The sequence below is a fragment of the Plecotus auritus genome, assembly GCF_963455305.1.
Source record: "Plecotus auritus genome assembly, chromosome: 4".
Taxonomy (NCBI): domain Eukaryota; kingdom Metazoa; phylum Chordata; class Mammalia; order Chiroptera; family Vespertilionidae; genus Plecotus; species Plecotus auritus.
In genome coordinates this window covers 178,868,049-178,886,109 of record NC_137775.1, presented here as the reverse complement: position 1 = coordinate 178,886,109, position 18,061 = coordinate 178,868,049, and the positions used below count along the sequence as shown (strand labels likewise).

General features: G+C 41.4%; 2 protein-coding genes across 2 annotated transcripts in view; one reads left to right on the top strand and one right to left on the bottom strand.

Annotated features, from left to right (window-relative positions):
* IGF2BP3 (insulin like growth factor 2 mRNA binding protein 3) overlaps positions 1 to 18,061 on the top strand; it is a gene marked incomplete at its 5' end in the record, with an annotated part of 103,260 nt that overhangs the window by 9,431 nt on the left and 75,768 nt on the right. The window lies entirely within an intron of this gene.
* On the bottom strand, positions 13,116 to 13,349 carry LOC308245708 (dynein light chain 1, cytoplasmic-like; the record flags this gene model as incomplete). The annotated part of the gene is given in 3 exon segments (XM_080663387.1): positions 13,116 to 13,173; positions 13,175 to 13,202; positions 13,205 to 13,349. Coding segments are annotated over 3 exon segments (204 nt in total). The 5' UTR covers positions 13,323 to 13,349.

Below are 18,061 nucleotides of genomic sequence, written 5' to 3'. Positions count from 1 at the left end.
CAGGAGGCAGATGCCAAGGCTCTGTCTCAGGCAGGTGATGTGTTGGAGATAACAAAAGAGGTAGCAGTATCCGGAGTGGAGACTGTGGTGCCTGGTTGTCCCAGCTTGCTTCCAAAGTAGTAGGATCCTGGCTTGCAGGAGAACGTCTCTTTTAATCATATATCTATTTTATTGATTTCAAAGAGGAAGGGAGAGTGAGAGAGGGTTAGAAACATCAAATGATGAGAGAGAGGCATTGATGGGCAGCCTCCTGCCCGGTCCCTACTGGGGATTGAGCCTGTGACCCAGGCTTGTGCCCTGACTGGGAATCAAACCATATCCTCCTGGTTCTGAGCCAGGCCGGCTGGGGGAAGTCTCTTAAATGTGGAATACTGTTAAGGATTAGGAGAGAGTAAGAAGGAGAAACCTCTTTGATTAGGAGCCCCCGATGCTTGCCTCATGTGCCCTTGTTGAACTGAAAGGTACAGCCAGAAGGTGGGACATGAGGTCTTAGATCTGGGTTTGAATCCCAGTTCCACTTTCTGAATGCACGGTGTTGTGTAAGGAAGAGGAAATCGCGGTGTGGGTAGATTAGAATGGAAACGATGCCTCAGGTTCCTGGGCACAAGGTAGGTAACGCATCAGTACATTATCACTCAGTAGCCACTCCAGTGGCAGCTGTTGTATTTTCCCCCTTGAGATTCGAGTGCAAAGGCTGGAAGTAGATTACATTTGGTGGTAACAGAAATATGGAAAATCTTTGTTCTGATTTGGGATGTGGACTGATATAGGTAGAAATCTTTATTTTCACTGAGCATGTATAAATTTTTTTTTAAGTAAGGTGTATAACCTAGATACAATAGAGGGTAAACAGCTTAATGAGTTCTTACATATGTTTACATTCAAATTAATTCAAACCACATGAAGTAAAATGTGAACATACTTGTTTTACAATCCTCCCTGTGCCCATGTATTTCTTGGTCTTACAGCTGATACCTGGGTGTATTATTTTCCATAAATTCTTCTTTGCATGTATCCACAAACCCTTTTTAATTTAATAATGAAATCATTCTGTTTATATAATTAGTGCTTGTACTAAATTATGTATCCTGAAGACTCTTCAGCACAGGCACAACAATTTAATAGTTGCATTGTTCAGCACAGGTGTGTAACAGTTTGTTCTTTTCATAGCAATTTCAGTCCAGGATATTTATGTGTATGTAACAGGACTCTTGGTTATATATTTTTATAAGGCACCTTGAATTTGGGATCTTACCTCAGAAACTAATGGTATTTTCTTGCACTGGAAACTTTACTAAATCATACTTTGGGGTTAAATTTGATTAAAAATTAGTTTCCAAAACAAAAACTGCTCAGCTTGCCCCTCTAGCTGGCAGATGATGAGTGGAGAGTGTAATTAAGAGGCGGTGATGTTAAAACTGAGAAGTGATTGCAATCTCCCCAGTGGTCCTCAAATGTCAGTTTTTAAAAAGTCAGCTGTTTTTGCCAAAATAAAGAAGCCCTTGCCTTTTCTTTGGAGAGAGAAGTGTGGTTGAAAATCCTTATTTCCATATTTTAGGGAGTGCTAGTTTACCCATTTCTGCATTTTTCAAGTTTCATTCCCTATGGCTTATATAATTTTTAGTTTAGCAAGCATAGATTGAATATTTGTGCCCCTAATCAATTCTGTCCGGGTTTCAGGAGCTAGAAGAATTAGATACTTGCTTTGAAGAAGTATGTGGGGTATGTGGCTTTCACTTTGTTCTGTCTCAATGCCTCACTGTGGTGCAGTGATCCTAAAGGTGGATTAATATCTCTGCAGGTAAAGAGAAATTGCAAATGTGGCTTGGGGTACCTGTTATGCCCCAGGACACAGGAGGGGCATCAGGCTGAGGTGAGTGTTGGTAAGCCAGCAGGGAGAGGTTGAGAGCGACGTGCAGGCATACAGGCTAACCGTGTGCATTGGGGATGGAAAAGGCAGAAGAGACAACAGGAGGAAGGCATGTAAGTGTGAAATACCCTGGTGTGTGCGGGGAACTCTAAGCTGTTTGGGATTAGAGAGGCTCAACTGTGAGAGGGTAGTGGTTGAAGCTGAGCCTAGAGGGGCAACGGCAAGAGCAGCCTGTGTACTTGAGGAGTGACAGTGTGCCTTATTCTGATTCTTCATGTGCTTGACTTTAGGGGTTCAGTCTGTTTACTTTAGCAGATGGTTATTTGGGGTTATCATGCCTATGTTAATTTTGGGGTCTGCTCACCAGAGATCGTTGAATTGCTTGTACCTCTTAAGGGCTTCATGGGAACCACTGTGCCCCAAAAGCATCCTGTGGGGTATGGAGCGGTCCCCAGGACACTCCGGCAGGGTAGTGAGGGGGAGCTGTGAGAGGACGAAGGAAGCCTGCCTCGAGGCTGGCTGAGCCTGGTTCTTTTTTAAGGTCAGCTATGACAGGAAGTCATCGGCAGTGATGATTAAAGCACCTGGTGTTACTGGATTTTTATTATGCCTCTCAAACGAAGTAACGAACCGTTGGAGAAAACGAGGCAGACACGTCTGTGTGCACACACTGTTCACAGCAGAATTAGGGGCAGCGTGCGTGCAGCACAGGGGCAGGGAGGGCCAGTGGCATCTTGCCGGGAATCCTAGACCTCAGCTGCTCAGCTCCTTGATCCTGGGCAAACTGGTTAAACTCTCCGAGCCTCTCAGTTGATCTATAAATAGGGGCCATAAAACCTGCACAAGGTTGTTGAGAGCTAAATGATCATGTTTGGAAAGGACTTCTGGAAGTATCTGGCACCTGTAGGTATTGTCTCAGATTAACAAGCTTGTGTGTTTATGTGTGGCAATTGGAAATAAGAGGTAAGTATATCTATTCCTGTATAAGCCCATGGTTTGTCTCATGCACAGGTACATAGGAATGTTTCACATTTGCTGTGGAATATAGGTTATGTGTTGTCAGTTAAGAATTTGTACTTTATATTTAGATGTGTAGGTCAAAAAAGGATGAGGAGATAAAGAATTCCTGTTAAGTACAGACAGAGGTGGACAATATAGTATAAAAATGTTCAAGCGGTAAAAAGTGGCAGTTCAAAGGGGATATCTTAAAAGCCAGTTTACTTAGGAAAAGATACTCAGTCTTACTAGTTATTAGAAAAATGCCAATTGGAAAAAGTGAATAAAGTTGGTACTGTCTGGTGTTGGCAAGAATGTGAAGGAATGGACACTCAGACAGCTAGAGAGTAAATTGTCAAAGACTTCTTGGCTTGCCTATTATTGGCAGTATCTGTTAGAACTCAGTGTGAATACCCTTCTAGTGTCACAGAAAACTACTCCGTCCTCATGGTTTTGTGCAGTCTGTAGCATCGTTTTAATCAGCAATATGATAAAAGCTCCAAATCACCACACAGGACTTTGTAAAACGGTCTCTGAGTAGTGTAGTCCATAGTACATGCAGATAAACTTGTAGGTTTTATTACATCACTCATTACACTTTAACAGGTATACAGGTAACCTGGAACTTTCACATGGTCTACTTTACAAGCAAAGGGGATCCCTAGCCTTAATTTGACTGGGACATTTTGCAGTTACCCATTTTTGAACTTCAGAAGGTAGATTTTTGGCCCTGGCTGGTGTGGCTCAGTTGGTTGAGCATCGTCCCATGCACTGAGAGGTTGCTGGTTCGATTCCCCGTCATGGCACGTGCCCAAGGTGTTTGGGCTTGATCATGCAGGAGGCAGCTGATGTTTCCCCCTCTCTCTCCCTCTCCCTCTCCCTTCCTCTCTCTCTGAAAAGAAATAAAAACATATATTTTAAAAAAAGCACACTTAAAAAAAGGTAGATTTTTGAATAGGAGGAAGCTACCTAGAACCCCTTTTCATCTTTCACTTTGCCCTTAAAAGCACTTTGAAGTAACGTTAAAAAATCTCTAACTTTTAGGCCTGCTTAATGTTTTTCTTTTGGCAATTTCTGTTATAAAGCAATAGAAATTGGCAAAAGACTTTTTTTTTGCAGTATTGTTTAAATAGAAAATTGGAAATAACAAGTGTCCATCCAAAGAAGATATACCATATTTTAACAAACTATACTATGATGGGTTGTGTGGCAGTTTTAAGGAATGATATTGATTTATATGAGAGGATGTGGGAAAGAGCAAATTGAAAAGCAAGTTATGGGATAGCTCTTTAAAAAGATAAGCCTTTTTGGGGAAAACCATTTCAGCTGTACATGTCTGTTTAAAAACAGAAAAAGGTCTGGAAGGTTATCCAAGGAAAAGGCTGGTTATCTCTACAAAAGGGAACTGATTGAGGAAGGAAGAGGCTAAAGGAAGATCTTGGTTTTATACCCTATTGTAATGGTTCTCAAACTTCGTGGTTGTTTTTTTTTTACCCTTTTACACTTAAAAACTTTGGACTCCCAAAGAGCTTTCGTGTGTGTGTTTTTAAATTGATCTATATTTCATTAGCAATTAAACTAAATAATGTTTAGCACTGGCCCGGTGGCTCAGTTGGTTGGGAGCATTGTCCCGTAAACCAAAAGGTTGCGGGTTTGATCCCTGATTGGGGCATGTGGGGAGGCAACCTATTGATGTTTCTCACATCGCTGTTTCTCCCTCTCCCTTCCTCTCTCTCTAGGAATCAATTAAAAAACAACACATATCCTCAGGCGAGGATAAAAAAATGTTTAAAATTATTTTAAAATAAATAACTACAATAAAACTCATTTCATGTTAACATAAGATTTTTTTAAAAAAATGGGCAGATTAACCTACCATAGTATTTTTTTTTTAGTAATTTTTTAAAAATAGATTTTTATTGATTTCAGAGAGGAAGGGCGAGGGAGAGAGAGAAGCATCAATGATGAGAGGGAATCATTGATCGGCTGCCTCCTGCACACACCCTACTGGAGTCTGAGCCCGCAACTCGAGCATGTGCCCTAGACTGGAATCGAACATGGGACTCTCCAGTCCACAGGCTGACTCTCTATCTGCTGAGCAAACCAGCTAGTGCTGACATAAGATTTTTGAAAAACAAAACAAAAACAACCAGAAAACACAAAACACCCATTCTGAAACCAAAACAAAAATCAGAAAAGTGGAATTGTTTTAAGTTTTTGCAAATTTCTTTACTGTTTGGCCTAAAAGACAGCTGAATTCTCATAAGTAATTCTGCATTCAGTCTGTTGTGATACATTGTTTTGGTCGAAGTCTGTGAAGAAAATCCAGCCTCACACAAGCATATCATTAGAAAAGGAAAGAATTATTTGAATAGTCTTCTTAGATAGTTGTAGATATTCTTGGTTTTTACACCAAAACTAGACAGGTGGTAGTTTTTATTTTTTTTAATTTTTATTTTTTTAATAAATCTTTATTCAGATTATTACAATTGTTTCTCCTTTCCCCCCCCATAGCTCCCCTCCACCTGGTTCCCACCCCACCTTCTGCCCTTACCTCCCCCACACTGTCCTCATCCATAGGTGTATGATTTTTGTCCAGTCTCTTCCTGAACCCCCCATACCCCTTTCCCCCCGAGAATTATCATTCCACTCCCTTTCTATGCCCCTGATTCTATTATATTCACCAGATTATTCTGTTCCTCAGGTTTTTAATTCACTTGATTTTTAGGTTCACTTGTTGATAGATATGTATTTGTTGTTCATAATTTTTCTCTTTACTTTTTTCTTCTTCCTCTTCTTTAAGAATACCTTTCAGCATTTCATATAATACTGGTTTGGTGGTGATGAACTCCTTTAGCTTTTTCTTATCTGTGAAGCTCTTTATCTGCCCTTCCATTCTGAATGATAGCTTTGCTGGGAAGAGTAATCTTGGTTGTAGGTTCTTGCTATTCATCACATTGAAAATTTCTTGCCACTCCCGTCTGGCCTGCATAGTTTCTGTTGAGAAATCAGCTGACAGTCGTATGGGTGCTCCCTTGTAGGTAACTAACTGTTTTTCTCTTGCTGCTTTTAATATTCTCTCTTTGTCTTTTGCTCTTGGCATTCTAATTATGATGTGTCTTGGTGTGGTCCTCTTTGGATTCCTTTTGTTTGGGGTTCTGTGGGCTTCCTGGACTTGTAAGTCTATTTCTTTCACCAGGTGGGGGAAGTTTTCGGTCATTATTTCTTCAAATAGGTTTTCAGTATCTTGCTCCCTCTCTTCTTCTGGCACCCCCATAATTCTGATGTTGGTACGCTTGAAGTTGTCCCAGAGTCTTCTTACACTATCTTCAACTTTTTGGATTTTTTTTTTTTCTTTTTGCTTTTTCGGTTGAGTGTTTTTTGCTTCTTTGTATTTCAATTCTTTGACTTGATTCTTGTGTTCCTCTAGTCTGTTTTTGGGTCTTTGTATAATATTTTTTATTTCAGTCAGTGTATGTTTAATTTCTAGTTGGTCCTTTTTCATATCTTCGAGGGTCTCGTTATATTTATTGGCCTTTTCTAGGATATTCTTGAAAAGCCTTATAACCATGGTTTTGAATTCTATATCCAGTCGTTTGTTTTCCTCCATTTCTTTCGTTTGTGATCTGTTTCTTTGATGCCGCATTTTCACTGCTTCCCTGAGTTGGTAGGGTAGATTTGTGTGCTAGGTTTCCTATATTTCCCAGTGGGTCGGCCTCTCCAGTTAACCTGAGGTGGACACTCTTGGTGCACCCCTTTGTGGACTGTGTGTACAGCCTTGTTGTAGTTAAGTCTTGATTGTTGTTGGTATCACTGGGAGGAATTGACCTCCAGGCCAGTTGGCTGTAAGGATCAGCTGTGTCTATGCTGGGAGAAGTTCGGTGCTGGAGACAGCCTTATAGGATTAGACTTGCCAAATTGCAATAGCCTCTGTGCTCAGCTTGGATGGGGTGGAGTCTCAGGGCGGAGCAGACAGTCTTGGCTTCCCGTCAGCCTTGCCCTTGCGCGCCTTCAGACCTCTGTCTTCCCCAGCTCCCGAGTCTCCGCCCGAGAGTCCAGACTCCCCCCACAAGAGCGTGGGTCCCCAGGGGCTCGCCTGGAACTGGGGTTCAGTGCAGTCAGAACTGGGGCTCAGTGCAGTCAGGAGCCTCTGACTCCCTTCCACTAGGGAAAGCCTGTGGCAACCTCCGCAGCCTTTGTGCGCACTGGCACGCGTGCGCCTTCAGACCTCCGCCTTCCCCGGCTCCCGAGTCTCCGCCCGAGATTCCAGATTCCCCCCACAAGAGCGTGGGTTCCAGGGGCTCGCCTGGAACCGGGGTTCAGTGCAGTCAGAATGGGGCTCAGTGCAGTGAGGAGCCTCCGACTCCCTTCCAGTAGGGAAAGCCTGTGGCAACCCCCGCAGCCTTTGTGGCACACGCGCGCCTTCAGACCTCTGCCTTCCCCAGCTCCCGAGTCTTCGCCCGAGAGTCCAGACTCCCCCCGTAAGAGCGTGGGTCCCCAGGGGCTCGCCCAGAACTGGGGTTCAGTGCAGTCAGAACTAGGGTTCAGTGCGGTTGGGGGCTTCCTTCCCACTTCCACCAGAGAAAGTAAGCCGGGCTCTCAGCCGCCCTTCCTCTCTGCGCGCACAAAGACCCTTTGCCGTACCTCCAATTCTCTGTGAGCTTTTCTCTGTCCTTCTAGTTGTAGAATTTTCACTCAGCCAGCTTTCCTGTGGTTCTGGATGGTGTCTGTTCTGTCTTTTAGTTGTAGTTTTGAAATTGTTGTGCGAGGCAGCAGTTTAGGTGCTTACCTATGCCACCATCTTGGTTTCTCTCCAGGTGGTAGTTTTTAAACGGGTTAGTTTGAAATGTGGAATCTGAAATCATATCAGTGGATTTTGTGCATTCTGTTACTTTAAAATCCTCTTGCACTTTGAATGGTTCTTTTATCCGTAACTATTGGGAAACTGTCAAAGCTCATGGTGGTAGACAAGTTGGCCAAAATTCTGGTTTTTACTTAAAAGCTCAAATTTAGTCATTGGCAACAAATACTGTTAGGTTTTCTAGAAGTGGCTGGCTGACTATATTCTTCTGAGCAAATGTCCACCAGATACTCAAGGATAAATACCATACTAGGTCTTTCCTGTGAAAATGGTGCTGTGAATGAAAAAGGGGGCGGGTCCAATCTTGCAATTCAAACAGCTGCATAGCACAGTGCGTTTTCTTCCGACTGCCACAATAGGTAGCAGAAGTGCTTCTTGCACACTGCCCTTTTCTTCACGTAGATATTAACGAGGTGTGTGTGCTCAAGGGCTGTTTAAGAAAGTTAATACTCTTTACTGCTTGGCATTTGAAAATGAAAGTCGGATTGCATATTACTGCAAGTGAAGAATACAATGATTGCTACTACAGCTTAGTGTCACTGCCTTGATTCATTTATGCTCAGGTGCCTCATTTTACCCACCATTGCTTTTACACCAACAGTGCAAATGCCAACACAGTGAAAAAGGCACATAACAACTTGGGGGTATAAAAATCGTGTTGACTTCTTGGACCTCTTGGAAGGTGTCTCAGGGACCCCCAGGAGCCCATACACTATATTTATCCACAATTGCTGCTTTGCACTAATGTGGTGCTTGCAGTTAGTTAGATTAGGTATTCCTGGGAATATGTCTTTCCATCATAACCCAACAGATGGCAAGAACAAGTGAGGATTTTATGCAGTTTCATGGCATATTTGTGTTAGTAGGGAATTTTACACAAGTCAGTTTGTGAAAAACAGGTGTGGAAAGAGAAGTAAAAGGAAAGAAACTAAACACAAAGGAAGAATCTAGGTGTATGAAAGATAAAATGTTTAATAATTAGGGAGCACTTAAACACACATGGGCACCATGAAGTGAGTTTGGTCATTGGGTATCCAAGTGCACTGTGCATGTCCACTAGAGGTCTTGCCTAAGGAAATGAACAGCCTTCAGCATCTCCTGTTATTTCTAAAATGTTAGAGATCTAATTAGAATCTCAGGACGCTCTTGACGTTTCTCTTGAAGACTAGATGTTTTGAGGCTAGACAGGGGTGGGCAAACTTTTTTTTTTTTTTTAAATATATTTTATTGATATTTTACAGAGAGGAAGGGAGAGGGATAGAGAGCTAGAAACATCGATGAGAGAGAAACATCGATCAGCTGCCTCCTGCACACTCCTACTGGGGATGTGCCCGCAACCAAGGTACATGCCCTTGACTGGAATCGAACCCGGGACCCTTCAGTCCGCAGGCCGACGCTCTATCCACTGAGCCATACCGGTTTCGGCAGGGGTGGGCAAACTTTTTGACTCAAGGGCCACAATGGGTTCTTAAACTGGACCGGAGGGCCGGAACAAAAGCATGGATGGAGTGTTTGTGTGAACTAATATAAATTCAAAGTAAAGGAGCGGAGGGGAGAGCAAGAGAACCGCGGCTCCGCGGGCCGGATAGAACAGCCGAACGGGCCGGATCCGGCCCGCGGGCCGTAGTTTGCCCACGGCTGGTAGAAGCTTGCTCATGGTGACTCATTGTGTCTGTAAGGATGGCCACATGAGGAGTCCTACCTCTGCTATATTTTAGCTAGCTTTCCTTGTTCTTAGTAATTGTTGGTTAACCTTAGAAAATAATACTTTTGTTCCTATCACAGGAGAGGTACTTTTCTTGTCTTAGACCATTGGTCAGCAAACTGCGGCTCGCGAGCCACATGCGGCTCGTGAGCCGCGGTTTGCCGCTCTGTTGACTAATTAGTTTGCTGACCACTGGGATAGGGGCTTAATCACAAGGAACGACAACAGCCTGTAATTATTGGAATCGAGAGTCTAGGTCAGTGGTCAGCAAACTCATTAGTCAACAGAGCAGCAAACTGCGGCTCGCGAGCTGCATGTGGCTGGCGAGCCGCAGTTTGCCGACCACTGTCTTAGACAATAATTTTTTTTTCTTTTAAGAATTATGAGACAATTTGCTTTCATGTTATTTCACCACGTCTTTTTCATTCTGCATATATTTTTTCTGGCATGAGAAGGCTTGGTAGCTTGCTAGTATGTTTTCTTTTTCAAATGGTTCTGTTTTGCTAATCTTGGGTCTTAGCAGGTTTTAATTTGAGCACATTTGAGTGTTTACTATATGCCAAGGTACTGCTTTCGTTCTTGGGAAGACAAGACCTTGCTCTCCTAAAGCTTCAGGTCTAGGACTGTGCTGTCCATGAGGGCAGCCACTGGCCCCCCGTAGCTGTCAAGGAATTGAGATGTGGCTGATCCGAATCGGGATGTGGTGTTAGTATAAAATACACTGGATTTTGAAGCCTTAGTTCAAAAAGAGAATATAACATACCTCAAATTTTATATTAATTTTAACCTGCTTCTTTGTACTTGAATTGGGTACTGGGACAATTCTGTTGAAGTTTGGGGAACTCTCCACTGAGAATAGACCATGTTGAGTGGAGTGGGATCAGGGAGACCAGTCACGAGAGAATTACAATTACACGTCAGTGATGGTGGTGATGGCACCCAGGGTAGTGAGGGGGAAATGGTGGTAGTGTGTGTGATGAATGGATACACAAAAGCAAACTAATTGTGATGAGCAAGATTGTGGGAGCAGCATGATGGGGGAGGGGAAGACAATTCAGTTTGGCCAGGTTGAGTTGAGATGCCTGTTAGACATGTGGACATAGGACAGTGACTGTACAGGAAGGACAGTGAATGCACAGGAAGTGGAAGAGGAGGAGGGGCTAAGGGGATGGAGGAGAGGTGAGGGGGAGCCAGTGCTATTGATTGATATCCTAGTGTTTAATCTACAGATATTATTCACATTTTGCCTATTGTCCCACTAATGTCCTTTTTCTGATCCTGGATCCAATCCAACATACCTCATGCGTTGAGTTGTGATGTTTCTCTTAATCTGGGACGATACCTTCGTCTTTTGTCTTTCATGACCTCCATGAGTGTGAGGAGTGGAAACTAGTTATTTTGTAGGATGTCTCTCATCTGAGTTGGTCTGATGTCTCTCCATGGTTAGAATCAGGTTATGTATTTTTGGTGGCACACCACAGAAGTTATGATGTCCTCCGTGCACCACATCAGGAGGCCAGAGAGGTTGGATTTGTTCTAATAGTGAAGGTGTTACCTTGGTCAGTTGGTTAAGTGGTATCTACCAGCCTCCTAAGTGTCAAGTTCCTGTGTTCTCCTTTGCATTAAGAGTCTTTGAGGGTTATTTTGAAACAGTGTAAAGCTCCAGTTTCTGATCACTTTCACTAATCCACGCATTCATCCATGGTTCTTACCTGAAACTGTAGTGGCTGCAAGAAGGTGACACGCTGTTTCTGTCATTTCTCCTACATTGATTAGTTGGAATTTTACTCTAAGGAAGAGCTTTCTCTTCTCTGTTTATTTTGTTTCTATTGATGTGGACTTGCTGATTCTTATTTTACAGGTTATACCATATTACTATTATTTTGTTGCTCTGTCAAAGTGAGGGTTAAGATGAGAGGCATTCTAGCATGGCGGTGGTGAGCAGTAGGCATGATTCAGCACAGATGGCAACATGATTATGATACTGTAATGTCCACAGTACGAGAAGAAATCTTTGTAAGCTTACACTGCGTTGTATACTTGGAAACGGACTTTAGCTGCCTAAGTGCAACAAATCTAATTTATTTGACTCACTTCTGGTGATGTTTTATAACTAGTGAAAATCAGGTCATTCTTTTTTTGTATGTGACACATTGCATTTAAATTCAGGTACTGTGCTCTGTGCTTGATAATGTGTAGTAACTGTTGTCTAGCATGTGCATCACTGATAACTGATAATCATATATAGGCTGTTTTTTCCATACCAGTCTAACTTTATTTTAGCTCAGTGATCAGGCGTTTCCCCCAGTCTATTTCATTTTGATGCACTAAGTATAGTAAGTGTGAAATTAGTAGAACATTGTTACGCATTTCTTCAGTGTGTCTGTTTAATCTTACATCTCTTGGCGAGTGGTGTGTACACTGACACAAATCAAATGGAATCTTAAACTATCTTCTTGAGATAATATACTGTATACAAAACACCCACAGGAATTAAGCAAAACTAGTTTTTTTCTGTGGTAATTAAAAAGGTTGGGAGATTAAAAAAATATGTAGTTACATAACAAAATTTAAACCATAAAATTGATTAAAATGATCTTTTTCTCTCCAAATGCAGTCATTGTGTAGTTTCTTGTGTTTTGGGGGGGAAAGATTTATATACATATACAAGCATCTAGGAATGTACATTTCTTAGAAAAAATACTACTTACTCAGTTATGCCCCTTACTGTTTTGAAGCTTTAAAAAGCAGTTCTAAAGGTGCTTTGGAAGCCAGAGGGAAGGAAATTGTGGAAATACAGTATTTCAAAGCTTATTTAAATAGTGGAGTCTTGATTTAGGAGTAAAGTATATTTACCCATATTTGGATTGATAATACATTAAAACTTGTTTAAATGTCTTTGTTATTAAAAGGATATTATCAATATGCTAGGATTCATTATTAATACTTGTTACAGATTATTCTAATTTTCTGAAAACTCCAGCATCTGGTTTATCCCATCATCAATATGGAAAGAAGAAATGTGTTTTACAGTGCTTAACCAAATATTAAAAAAGAACAAAAAATGCTCCCAACCTCTGAAAACTTCAGAGCAGTCCTTATAAATAGCACGTGCATAATACATCATATTAACGGGAACTAGTTCAGTGCTCTAACTCTAAATTTAATTCTGTTATTGTTCGCCCCCTCCCAACTTTTTATGTTTTAAAGAATTTTTAAAAAAAATCTTTTAAAAAATATTTTTATTGATTTCAGAGAGGGAGAGAGAGAGAGCATCATCAATGATGAGAGAGAATCATTGATTGGCTGCCTCCCGCACAACTCCTACTGGGGATTGAACCCACAACCCAGGCATGTGCCCTTGACTGGAATCGAACCCGGGACCCTCCAGTCTGCAGGCCGATGCTCTATCTACTGAACCAAACCAGCTAGGGCTTAAAAATCTTTATTGTAGTTTACTTTTATGTTTCTCTTCCTTTTTTCCTTTTAAGCTGTTTTGCTAATTGTTTTATAACCACAACAAATGAGTACAGATCATACCCTGTTCAAAACAACACAATAAAGGTTCAAGATCAAGGTGTTCCTTTAGGCAAGACTGAAGATTTCAGTCTCTGGAATTTGGAATTTAGGCTGCAATCCTTATTTTTGGATGGATCACTGGGTGTGTAGTATAGTCCATGCTTTTAACCAGATTTGAACAGAAGAATGGCCTCTTGGCCCAGGTAGAAGTAGATGAAGTGTATGGTTCCTCCCCACAATGCAATGCCAGTGGGGTTGTACTTCTTGTCAGACTCCTTCTTAACATGGGCCTCAATATCCTTTTCTATGTTATATTTCTCCAACGCTTGAGTAGCACATTCCTCGGAGTCCTGTTGCATCTCCTCCGACATATCGGCATTTTTGATCACCGCCTTTCTGTCGCACACGGTTACAGTGGAGCAGGGCCTGGCCGACTGCAGCAGTCTCCTGGGGGAGGGGCTGGCGAGGCTCAGCCCAGCTAGAGAAGCCGTCACTGCCGAAGCCATGGCACATCTACTCTCTTTTTTCTAATGGTGTTTTTAAACTGCTTTTTTTGGTTCTCAAAATGCTGTTTATTTTATATTTTAAAGTGTTTTTAAAAAATTATTTTTAAATTATAGTTGACATATGAAGTTATAATAATTTCAAATGTACAATATAGTGATTATTTACATACCTTACAAAGTGATCACCCTGGTAAGTCTAGTACCCATTTGACATAATACATAGTTATTACAATATTATTGACTATACTAGAGGCCCAGTGCACGAAATTCGTGCATGGGTAGGGTCCCTATGCCTAGCTGGCGATCAGGGCTGATCTGGGTCTTCCAGCTACCGCCTGGGCTTTCCTTTGTTCCGCGCTGCCCCCTGGTGGTCAGTGCCCATCATAGCAAGTGATCGAACTCCTGGTCGAACTCCTGAGGGGACACTTTGCATATTAGCCTTTTATATATATACTAGGAGCCCAGCGCGCGATTTGAAATTGCGCGGCGCCGCCCACCCTCAAGTCGCCTGTCTGGCCCTGCCTCCCTCTCCGGCCCTTGAGGCAGCCACTGCTGATCAGGCCCTCCCCCAGCGCAGGCGCGCGGACGCCCCTGCCTCCCCACTGCTGATGCTGCGCGCACTCACAACCTCCTCCTGTCTGGTTGACCCGTTATGGCATCCCGGTTAATTAGCATACTTCTTTATTTTTTATAAAAATATATATATATAGATTCCCTATGCTATACTTTATATCTCTGTGACTATTTTTATAATGGCAATCTATAATGCTGCTTATTTTTTAAATTAAAAATTTTACAGAAAAAAACCCATTTTAAAATATCCTGGGGAACACTGAAATTTGATTTGTAAGCATAAAGAAAATAGTTCAAGATTTTTTTTAAAAAATATATTTCATTGATATTTTACAGAGAGGAAGGGAGAAGGAGAGGGAGCTAGAAACATCGATAAGAGAGAAACATCGATCAGCTGCCTCCTGCACACCTCCCACTGGGGATGTGCCCGCAACCAAGGTACATGCCCTTGACCGGAATCGAACCCGGGACCCTTTAGTCCGCAGGCCGACGCTCTATCCACTAAGCCAAACCGGTTTCGGTAATAGTTCAAGATTTTAAAGAAGCTTATTTTTAGTTTTTATACTGTTAACAATATAAATATTTTAAATTGAAGTGTACATTAATGATTTTTAACAAATAGAATACTGGTTTGTTTTAATTCCAGGTGGCAGTCTACAACATTTAGTGTACATCAATTCTGGCTGATTCTAAATTAATAGACTTGTTTAAACTATAAGTCTTACATAAACTATATAATTAAGTGTTGCTAAACATCTCATAATGTAATTACAGCTAGCAAATCAATACTGCATATTACAGCTAAGATTTGTTGTATGTCTTGAACTTTAAACAAGTTTAAATTTATTAAAAATATCACTGTTCATACTGTCTAAATATGTAGATCTGACAAATTTTAGTTTGGTCATGATAGATTTGTGTATTAGTATTCACCTTTTTCACAATAGCTTTTAAATTTTATGATAGTGTAATCAGTTTAAGATGTTAAAATTTCACTAAACTGCTTCCAAATGGCTTGGTCAAACAAAATTCTAGTTCCCTAGTTTTATTGTAATTTTTAATTTGGTTTAATTACTGCCACCCTAACTTTTTAAATTTATCAAAGAATTGGATGAATATTTTAATAAAATAACAGCAAAGTACGCAAAACAAATACTTAAACTTATTGATTAAATTTGAAACACTGAAATTTAAAAATCAGGAGATTGGTCTCAGCAGAGTCTGAGTGTGTATAGTATTAATTGTTATTCCAATAATGAAAAAAAACACAAAAATGCTAAGAATTAAGATTTTTGAAAATACAGTTCTTTATTAGTAACTGAACAAAACTAAAAATCTCAACATAACATTAGCTTATAGCCAAGTGATAATAAGTCTGCTTCAAGAGATTGTATTTTAAAAAACTATTGATATTTGCAGTGTGACTTACGGCTTTATTGCAATTTTATTTTCTTCAACTCATCTATTGAAACCGTGCTAATTATCTAATGACAACTAGTTTGCCCAGGTGCTAGGGCAGTGGTCGGCAAACTCATTAGTCAATGGAGTGGCAAACCATGGCGGCTTGTGAGCCGCAGTTTGCTGACCACTGTGCTAGGGAGACAAAAGCATTACCTTACGATTTTGAAAGAGAAAAATGAACATTTTACAGTCATTCAAGTAAGAAAGCACATTTATGTGAATGATGTGTGCATTAACATATTTTTAGCCATTGTCATAATTGGCAGTAACTTTAAATGCATAGCTGCACTGAGTCTTTTGGACTGTTAGGTAGTTTGCAATTACTGGAAGAAATGGGAGCTGTTAAGATTCTGAAAGCTTCTCTTTATCTGCAGAATATTAAGATGTGTGTGGTTGGTGGTTTTGATACTATTTGTTTGGTTTCATAACTGTCATGACTTTCAAAAAGATAGACTCTTACATGTACAGTATTTTTTCTGCTTGTATCACAGTGAAGATAGAATTCTGAAACTAGTTTTTGAGTTACCCACTTTATATATTTAAAGCCTTCCCAAGTTAAAAAATAACTAAAGTTCTAAACATAGGGATAAGTAATTAAGTACTAACAGCCAAATCTATCCGGAAGGGATTTAGAATTCCAAACATTTGTCACTGATATCCTTCTCTCTCTCTCTCTCTCTCTCTCTCTCTCTTATATCTTTATTGATTTCAGAGAGGAAGGGAGAGGGAAAGAGAGATAGAAACATCAATGATGAGAGAGAATCATTGATTGGCTGCCTCCTGCACGTCCCCAACTGGGAATCAAGCCCGCAACCCAGGCATGTGCCCTCGACCAGAATTGAACCCGGGACCCCTCAGTCCGCAAGCTGAGCCCAACCAGCCAGGGACCCCTCTATCCACTGAGCCAAACCAGCCAGGGCTGATATCCTACTCTTAATAAGATGTATTCTAGTTTTAATCAATAGAGTGTGCTAAATGCAAGTGTATATTAATGCTGTAGGGTCTCTTAGAAAAAAATGTTAAAACTTTGACTTTTTTTTTTTTTTTTTAAACTAAAAATAAAACAAAAAACCTGATGAACAGATGGATGGCTGGTGGTTAGGGGTGTATTGGAGTCCTGGTGTGTTGCCCCCTGGTGGACAGTCTTTCCTGATAGCTTACGTTTTGCACTTGTTTCTACAAGTCAGTCTTTAGGCAATTAAAGTGCTTGGTCCTCGTTTAACACGTTCTTAAGTGTTTTGTAATGCATAAGCTTTTATTTCAACATTTTTACAAGGTGCTAAAGTCTAAAGCCCAGCCCTCTAAAATTTAATGCCCTGTACAGATTGTTAATGACAGGTTTAGTTTGTGATGGCTTTCCTAATAGCAAAGCTTTCAAACGGGTTAGAGTACTTAAGGGGCGGGGAGGACCATTTAAAACTCTTGGTGCCTGTGTTACAGAGAAAGCCCTTGGGCAGGAAGATGTGCTTTGGGTACACTGGAGGGTGAGCACTGCGCAAAGGTAACGTGGTGCTCAGTGCCCACTCCTTTGGGCTTATGTTAAACTTTTTGACCAGTTATATCAGTACCTCAAGACGACCAAGAGTTTCGTCCTTTGAGAGACCTGTGTCCCATGGGCTTGGAGATGTCAGTCACAGGTAACATGTTTTTGCATATAATCAGTGATTATAAGCATGATATTACATTCTAGATTGCCATAATAGGCACAGGTTTAACATGACACTTTTTAAAAATATATATTTTTTTGATTTTTTACAGAGAGAAAGGGAGAGGGAGAGGGATAGAGAGTTAGGAACATTGATGAGCATGAAACATCGATCAGCTGCCTCCTGCACACCTCCTACCGAGGATGTGCCCGCAACCAAGGTACATGCCCGTGACCGGAATTGAATCTGGGACCCTTTAGTCCGAAGGCCGATGCTCTATCCACTGAGCCAAACTGGTTAGGCTAACATGTCACTTTTTAAATTGCACATCTAATAACTGTACACGTATTTAGGACCCTTAAAAGGACTTTCCGGTAGAGGAGAACTTCTTGAAATATCATATGCATTGCATCTTTTATTGCCAGTTTGCACAGCTATTTGTCTTATTCATGTGTCATGTTAGCTGCTTGGTGAGGCAGGAGGTTTTGTTACCTCGAAATGGTCTGCTCTATGTTGATGTGACCACTTTTTGGGCCTTTTCTATAGCATGTGGATATAAATTAGATAACATCCAATGCTGTTTTTCTGGCGTGGGGTTTATATAGTTATGACTAGAGGCCTGATGCACGAAGATTCGTGCAAGAATGGGCCTTCCTGCGGCTGAGAGCCTGGCTGACTTTCTCTGGCAGAAGGGGGAAGGAAGCCCCTGACCGCACTGAACCCCAGTTCTGACAGCACTGAACCCCAGTTCCGGGCGAACCCCTGGGGACCCACGCTCTTACGGGGGGAGTCTGGACTCTCGGGCGGAGACTCGGGAGCCGGGGAAGGCGGAGGACTGAAAGCGCGCGTGCGCGTGCCAGTGCGCACAAAGGCTGCGGAGGTTGCCACATGCTTTCCCTAGTGAAAGGGAGTCAGAGGATTCTG